This window comes from Ipomoea nil, unplaced genomic scaffold (genome assembly GCF_001879475.1).
Source record: "Ipomoea nil cultivar Tokyo-kokei standard unplaced genomic scaffold, Asagao_1.1 scaffold3245, whole genome shotgun sequence".
In the NCBI taxonomy this organism is placed as follows: domain Eukaryota; kingdom Viridiplantae; phylum Streptophyta; class Magnoliopsida; order Solanales; family Convolvulaceae; genus Ipomoea; species Ipomoea nil.
Window position 1 is genome coordinate 518,364 of NW_017619673.1, and position 8,307 is coordinate 526,670.

At 39.8% G+C, this 8,307-nt stretch overlaps 2 protein-coding genes across 2 annotated transcripts; both read left to right on the forward strand.

Annotated features, from left to right (window-relative positions):
• Positions 1 to 2,220: 2,220 nt before the first annotated feature.
• LOC109169049 (uncharacterized mitochondrial protein AtMg00810-like) lies at positions 2,221 to 2,876 on the forward strand. The gene is made up of 2 exons (XM_019317948.1): positions 2,221 to 2,316; positions 2,484 to 2,876. The coding sequence occupies exons 1-2, from the start codon at positions 2,221 to 2,223 to the stop codon at positions 2,874 to 2,876; spliced, it is 489 nt and encodes a 162-aa protein (XP_019173493.1).
• Positions 2,877 to 7,369: 4,493 nt separating this feature from the next.
• On the forward strand, positions 7,370 to 8,051 carry LOC109169050. The gene is made up of 2 exons (XM_019317949.1): positions 7,370 to 7,510; positions 7,656 to 8,051. The coding sequence occupies exons 1-2, from the start codon at positions 7,370 to 7,372 to the stop codon at positions 8,049 to 8,051; spliced, it is 537 nt and encodes a 178-aa protein (XP_019173494.1).
• The last annotated feature ends 256 nt before the right edge of the window (positions 8,052 to 8,307 follow it).

The window sequence follows — 8,307 nt, forward strand, 5'->3', positions numbered from 1 at the left end:
AACAAAGAATCAAGGTTCAGTCAATCTAGTACAAACAGAAAATCAGCCAAATCCAAATACAGCTGGTTCCTTCACTCAAACAAACTTCAAGATTTTTTGGAATTCATGCAGCTACAAAAAAATTTTGGGGGAAACTCAAACACTCCCATTGATCAGCCCCTAGCCAACACCATATCTGCAATCTCAATGCCAGTCACTCAACTAGAAGGTAAGAATCCTTCTCTGAATTCTGTAGTCCATAACAAGAATAACTGGATATTGGATAGTGGTGCTACCCACCATATTGTGTGTGATGAGAATTTGCTGAGAAATCAAAAAGAGGTCCAAAATATGCATGTTGGCTTAACTAATGCTCTGCAGGTTGCCATCACATACACTGGATCAGTGCATTTATCTGATGATGTTGTCTTACATAATGCCCTTTATGTTCCTGGATTTTGTTACAACTTAATCTCTGTTGGTGCTTTTATTCAAATCTCCAATTGTACTATGAGATTACACACTGATGAGTGCATTATACAGGATGCCCATGACAAGAGGATTGGAGCAGCTGAGCTCAAAAATAGATTGTACCATTTGGTCTTTCCTAGTGTTTTTCTTCTGTTTGCAATGTAGTTGCCACTTTGAACAAGTGTACTCTATGGCATGCTAGACTAGGGCATGCCTCATACACCAAAATCCAATGTTTGCCACAAACTAGATCCCACTATACAAATGAATAAAGATTTAGTTTGTGATTGTTGTTACCTTGCTAAGCAGAAAAGGTTTCCTTTCCAGCCCAGTTTATCTAATTCAGTTGCTTGTTTTGATTTGTTACATATGGACATTTGGGGCCCCTACAAAGTTGCTACTCCCCATGGCCATCATTACTTCCTCACCATATTAGATGACCACAACAGATATAGTATGGTACACTTAATGAAGAAGAAGTCTGAGTGTTAGAAACTTGATCACATCTTTCTGCAGTTTAGTTGAGAATCAGTTTGACACAAAGGTGAAGTGTATAAGGACAGACAATGGCCTAGAGTTTGACATGGTTGATTTTTTTAATCAAAAAGGGATAGTGCATCAAACCTCCTACACTCACACTCCTAAGCAAAACAGTAGGGTGGAAAGAAAGCATGGTCACCTTCTATGTACAACAAGGGCTCTCATATTCCAAGCTGGTTTGCCAGAATCGTTCTGGGGAGAATGTATACTACATGCAGCCTATATTATCAATAGACTACCCTCTGTTGCCATCAATAATCAAGTTCCATATCAGCTCCTGCTTCACAAAGATCCTCAATATCAACATTTAAGGGTCTTTGGATGCCTAGCATATGCCACTACAGTGCGGTCCCAAATCAAAATTTGACCCTAGAGCTAAGAAGTATATCTTCCTTGGATATGCCAATGAGTTAAAGGTTACGAGCTGTATGACTTACAAGCCAGAAGTTTTTTCATCTCCAGGGATGTGGTATTCTATGAACATGTGTTTCCTCAACAACACATGGATAAACCAGAACAGGCGTTCAATCTGATTATATTGCATGTTCTAGATGGTGCCCCAGAAGAAGATGTAGTGGTTGAAAGTATGGTGGCTCCACAACCCCATATTTCAGACAATTCAGTTCCTTGCAGTCCTGAGCTGACAGCTGAATCTAGTGAATGTGATTACCCTCATGATGATGTTATCTTTGAGGAAACAAATGAAGCATATAGTCCTCCATCTGAGCAGCCAGTTATAATGAAGTCTATCAGACACAAGCAGGCTCTCACCTACCTGAAAGACTATGTGTGCCACAATTCTATAGTCAAAACATACCTCTCCACACAATCTGCATAAGGTTCTAAGCTATGATATGCTTTCACCTTCTTTTCAGTCCTTTGTGATGAATATTACTTGCACTACTGAGCCCAGGAACTATAGTGAGGCAGTGAAACATGAATGTTGGAGAAAAGCCATGCATGATGAGATTTCTGCTCTTGAAAAGAATAACACCTGGAAACTAGTTGACCTGCCTCCCTCAAAGAAATCTATAGGCTGCAAGTGGGTATATAAGATCAAGCATAAATCAGATGGTAGCATTGACAGATATAAAGCCAGATTAGTAGCCAAAGGCTACACTCAAACACTTGGGGGTGGATTACCTTGACACCTTCAGTCCAGTGGCTAAGGTAACTACAATCAGAACCTTCCTTGCTATTGCAGCAGCTAAGGATTGGCACCTTCACCAAATGGATGTCAACAATGCATTCCTCCATGGAGAACTAGATGAGGAGGTTTATATGCAAATTCCACTTGGCTTTGAGAAAAAAAAGAATAAGGGCCAGGTGTGCAGACTAAACAAGTCCTTATATGGGCTCAAACAGGCTAACAGACAATGGAACACTAAGTTGAATTCAGCTCTGCAATCTATGGGGTTTAAACAGTCCTTGCTAACAATTCTTTGTTGTTAAAGGAGAAGGAAGGTCCTTTGTGGCATTGTTGGTGTATGTAGATGAACATAATAGTGGGAAGTGCAAATCTGAACCTGATACAACAGATCAAGTTGCAGCTAAATGACAACTTTCAGATAAAAGATCTTGGACCCTTAAAGTACTTCCTAGGATTAGAAGTAGTAGCTAGGCAGAGAAAAGGGATTGCCATATCTCAAATGAAGTATGCACTTGAGCTGTTAACAGATACAGGTTTTGAGAATGCTAAACCAGTTCACAGTCCCACTTCTCCATCACACAAGCTCAGCAAAAATGAAGGAACTCTGCTGGATGATAATACTCATTACAGGAGATTAGTAGGGAAACTCCTATACATAACTATCGCCAGACCTGACATAAATTTTGCCACACAACTTTCTCAGTTCCTGGACACTCCTACTGATTTACATCTATAAGCAGCTCACAGGATCTTTGACCATCTAGTTCTGGCGGTTTCATACTTGCGTCCATCCTGATTACAACAACCAGACAACGAACACACAGAGAGACTTGCACAAAAACAGAGAGAATGCAAAACTAAAACAGCCCTTCGGATCAAGTCACTATGTAGACTTAAAAGCTCTGATACCACATGTAATTTTGCAATTCCTCATTTTAAGTAACTTAACAGAATTAGATGACTGATGTAGATTACTGATTGATTCAGATAAGAGACCAGTCAGTAATGATAAATCATGAAGAGAGTATACGAGAAAGATAACCGCACAAAAGCCAAAGACATAGAATGTTTACCCAGTTCAATACGGTGTGTATCTACGTCTGGGGGACGATCACATAGGTGTCCAATCCACTAAATCATAAACCAATGTACAAAGGTAGATATACAATAATCTTACCCAAGTGCCCCACACAAGGTTCAAACCCAGTCTACACAGGTCTAGTGGATTGTTGAAGATGGAGAGCCATGCATACAGAAGTCCAATGAAATCCCTTCACTTGGAGAACCACTCTGATGCAGTCCACTTCAATGACGCTCTATAAGGTTGTTCCCACAACAGTGTGATCACAGTGTCCTTTCGTTTAAGCAGCAGTAACTCTTCTCAAGTTCATCATCTTAGTCACCGTGAACATATTGTATTGAGAAGATACATGACAATCAAAGATCTAATCTCATGTAGCAGATATGGAGTGTTTCTTCTTAATTTCGGCGTAACCCTAATTCTCCTCAAATAAGGGTACTTATAAATCCTTCAAAAACCACTCTCCATAGATGTCTTTGATTGTAGAAGGTAGGACTATAAAAGAGGAATGTAATCTCAGAAGATTAGGTCCATATCTTTCTTAAGAATATACACTGATCATCTTTCCATATGAGTCTGATAATACCGCGTAAGCCTTTTAAGAAACCAGCTTTCTAAATCAGATCTTCAGTGTCAGTCCTTCTGTTGTTGCTTCTGATTGATCAGTTATCCATAGAGATAAACGGACAGACTCTAAACCTATCTTAGTATGCCATAATAATATTGCCAATTATAATATGGGGTTTTTGAACATTTAAAAACACTAACAATAAATAGTATTGGCCCTCCAAACACCTTTTTCTTTTTTGTAGCACACTTTCCGTGGCATTCAACCAGCTCATCAACTACATACTTGCACCAATTTAAATCTTTAATCCTGCTCACATCTTTGGGTTCATGAAGGATGTCCTGAGTAGCATACCCATTCTGTTGTATGCATACCAGTACGCTACTCACCAATACTGCAAAATGCCTCCTAAATCACTCACCGCCGTCCTTTGCTTTAATTAACTCTACTCCAATCATGTATGGTGTAATTGTGTGGTCATCCTTGTTGAACTTTGCTCTCCATGTGTCTAGCTCTGCACATTGTGCATTCCTCCTTCTTTTTTGAATCACCATATTTCCTCGTGGGAATCCTAGTACTCTTTCCACATCTTCCTCTCTTATTTCCAACATCCGTCCCTGTCCTAAGTTTACTCTCTTTGTGCTTGCATCGAAGTTCTTCAACAACCAATTTCCCATTAGCAGGGGCGTGTCCTCCACATGTAACTGTAGCAAGCCTCCGAATACGATTTCCCGTACTGCATTTCGTTGCAAGGTACCAAATTTCTTTATTGGATCCACCAGATAACGAGCACTTGCATGTGTGTTGAAAGTTGGGAACCTTTTCTCCTCTTCAGGGAGCAACTCGTACTCACTACCTCCATGATTTTGTTGCGTTTGTGGCCTCCGTACTTGGACCGGTGGGCTAACAAAGTCATTGTCGGGATCCACGTTTCTTGCAACTGTTCCCTACTTGTTTGTGCTCTTCGCTTTCTTCCCTGCAAAATGTTAGGACTCCTTGTTCATTCTTAAAGTGGTTCCATTCTAACATTATGTTTGCACACAGATTATACTCAGGCTGTCACATCAACATTTCACAAAATTCAATGCTCGTTTGGTATTTTTGTATTCATTATTTAATTAAACTGCTTATTCCATATAATACTACACTAAATATTCCCGATCCACAGTTTTCTATGGCGCAACTACCTTTTCCACCAACACTTATTCCAATCTATCTCTTTTCATGCCAATATTTAATTCTGTTGTGCTATTAGTGGTCCCTACCTGTTGTTTTTATTCATATCATCACATTTATATGGATACCAATTGAAGTTTAACCACACCCTTTTTGCAATCTTTGTTAAAATCAAAATCTATACTTTCTGTCTCCATTATTTTTTTTCTTGGCAGTGTGTGGACCTTTTCATTTTGTGTAATCCTCTACATATTTGTGAGGTCTGACTCTTCTACACCGAGTACGGTGGCTGTACTACACTACACTTAACCCACCGTAATAAAAACCATTTAAACCATAATTGGTAAAAGCTTGTTGACAACACTTAACCATGTTTCCACTTCGTATCCCCCGTTCACCCTTGTTCCCGGTCTATATTTCCAGTCCTTACCCAACGGCGGCCCTCCAACCTAGTCCAATCTAATATTGTTACTCAACCCACTTCATCGCCCTCTGTAATTATCACAAAGATAAAACATAAAAAACAATTGGTTCGCACAACACCATTCAGTACGAATCCCCTTGTTCCTGCAATGTAATCGCCGCCCTCACCCACCACCGATAGTCGTAGTCAGTCGCCCTAATCCACACCCACCACCGGCCATTTTTTCATTACCCAAAAACACTCAGATTTGCACAGACACAGACCATTTGAACATGCAAAATCACAAAAATTCGTTCCAAACTGGAATGCAAGTTTTCGTAAAAAATCAAAACGATAAACAACTCTTCGCTTACCGAGTTTTGTTGATGCTTCCAGAGATACACGCCTTTTACTCCTTCTCGCAGTTCCGTCCGCCATTTTTGTCGGCTCTAAACTATCGCGCAGCCCTTCAACATGATGTCCTTTGAGCTCTCGGATTCGCCGTTGGTCACTGTGCAATACGGACAGCCTCCCATATCTTTCGCCGATTAAACCCTACACGTTAATCCCCGACTTTTCGCTTTTTCCTTATATTAATTGCAAAAGTCGATTAACTCTTTTACTCTTTTACCCCTTACATTAATTTCTAATACTCTAACATACCAAAAGTCCACATGGTTTAATAACGTCCTTGTGCAATCTGGACCTTTAATTCCCTTGATCTGATGGTCACAACTTGACCACAATCCTCGCCTAATACCTTGACCTCACTTGAACCTCACCCTATATATATATATATATATATATATATATATATATATATATATATATATATATATATATATAACAAATAAAAAAAAAGGACCACTGCCGGCGCACTCGGCCGGAAGGAAAAAAAACCCCAGTTAGGAGACTCGGATGGAAAAGCCGGTCATGGAGAATCCGGTAGGAGAACGGCGAGAAGAAGAATCTGGTAGGAGAAACGAAGAGAATCCATAATGCGAGGGGACAGGGGAAATGGCGAGACTGTGACAACCCAAATTACTTTTCCCAAATTCCTATTTTATAAAGTATCAAAATAGAATTATTTATTCATTCGATGATTTATTCTAAGCTTTTGACCCGAAAGTCTATTTGAGATGTAACCGTATTTCTTCATATCAGTTTTTCCTAGCCTAAATGATTTTATTTGAGCCCAAGTGTATTCATTTTAGCCAAAGGTTTTGATTGAGCCCAAATTCATTTCAAGCCCAATCTTCTATATTTTTACCCAAACTAGAAACCCTACACCTTATATTTTATATCTAAATACCTAATTATCTAAATATAAATTATGTATATAAAATATATATGTTTTTATGTTGGGAAATAATCAGAAACCAAACAAAACCTTTGTCTGTTTCACGATATGGAGAAAGAGACAAGCAAGCTCAGTATCTCCCTTATTTTTTTCTCCTTCACCTCCCCCGTTTCTTCTCCTATCAGGAGATACGGATGGTTGACAAGTGGAGTCCATCTGTTGCTCTAGTTTGTTAGAAGCAGTTATCTTTCCCTCCCTTTCTTAGCTTTTAGAAACAGTGCATATAAAGCTTTGTATTCAGCAGTCTTTCAAATGTAATGTTGAATTCATTATGTTCCCCTTTCAATTTGTGTTCTCTTCTTGCTTCTCTGAATCATCACATGGTATCAGAGTTTTGAATGAAGTGATCTCCAAAGCATCATCCCTCAAAGGAAGCATGGCCTCCCATCGACAATCGATCGACTCTGATCAGTAATCCGGCAACTGCGCCGGCAACTGCCACAAATCCTAACCTAAATCCCGCTCCGGGAACTCCTGCTGCTCCTACACCGATAAGTGTCCCGAATATTGGAGAGGTGAATTTCGATCCAAACCTTCAATCCAATCCCTACTTTCTGCATGCAAACAAAAATCTGGCGTTGGTGCTCGTTTCTACTCCGATGGACGGCTCAAACTGCCTCCCCTGGGCTAGGGCTATGACGATGGCTTTGTCCTGCAAAAACAAACTTGCGTTTGTTAACGGAATGATCACCAAGCCTGCGATAGACGATCGAAAGTATGATGTCTGGGAACGTTGCAACAACACAGTGGTATCGTGGATTGTTCTATCGTTATCACCGACTGTTGGTCGAAGTGTGCTCTGGATAGACACGACGTATAGAATCTGGAATGATCTGAAACAAAGATTTAGTCAACAAGATCTATTTCGAATCGCGGAAATTAAATGTGAAATCTATCGTCTCTCTGAATGAGTATTTCACTAAACAGAAAATCCTATGGGATGAGTTAATGATCCTTAGACCTACCATGTTGTGTGCAATCCGAAATGTCAATGTGGTAAAAAGGATTGATGAGATGAATGAACAAGCAGAGAAGGACAAACTCTTTGTATTTCTGATCGGGTTGCATGATAGGTACACTGGAGCAAGAAATCAGATCATGCTCATGAGACCTTTACCTGATGTGTGTGAGGCTTATTCGATGATATCACAACAAGAAAGGCAATTCCAGATGAGCACTACTGGTTTTGGAAGCCAACTTCATCAAGCAGGAGAAAATGGAAACAGTGGTAGTGTGTTTCTAGCCAATACTCACACTGGAAATCATCAGAACTATAAGAGGTTTCCTTCAGGCAACAAGAACTATAAGACATACACAAGATAAATGCTACAAGAAATATGGTTGTCCCCCTTGTTGGAAGCCAAGAACAAAGAATCAAGGTTCAGTCAATCTAGTACAAACAGAAAATCAGCCAAATCCAAATACAGCTGGTTCCTTCACTCAAACAAACTTCAAGATTTTTTGGAATTCATGCAGCTACAAAAAAATTTTGGGGGAAACTCAAACACTCCCATTGATCAGCCCCTAGCCAACACCATATCTGCAATCTCAATGCCAGTCACTCAACTAGAAGGTAAGA

Coding starts and splice junctions, on each gene's coding strand:
- LOC109169050 (XM_019317949.1), top strand. CDS start 7,370: ATGGCTTTGTCCTGCAAAAACAAACTTGCGTTTGTTAACGGAATGATC. Junction 7,511..7,655: donor TTCTATCGTTATCACCGACT/GTTGGTCGAAGT, acceptor TTCACTAAACAG/AAAATCCTATGGGATGAGTT.
- LOC109169049 (XM_019317948.1), top strand. CDS start 2,221: ATGGATGTCAACAATGCATTCCTCCATGGAGAACTAGATGAGGAGGTT. Junction 2,317..2,483: donor AAAAAAAGAATAAGGGCCAG/GTGTGCAGACTA, acceptor TGGTGTATGTAG/ATGAACATAATAGTGGGAAG.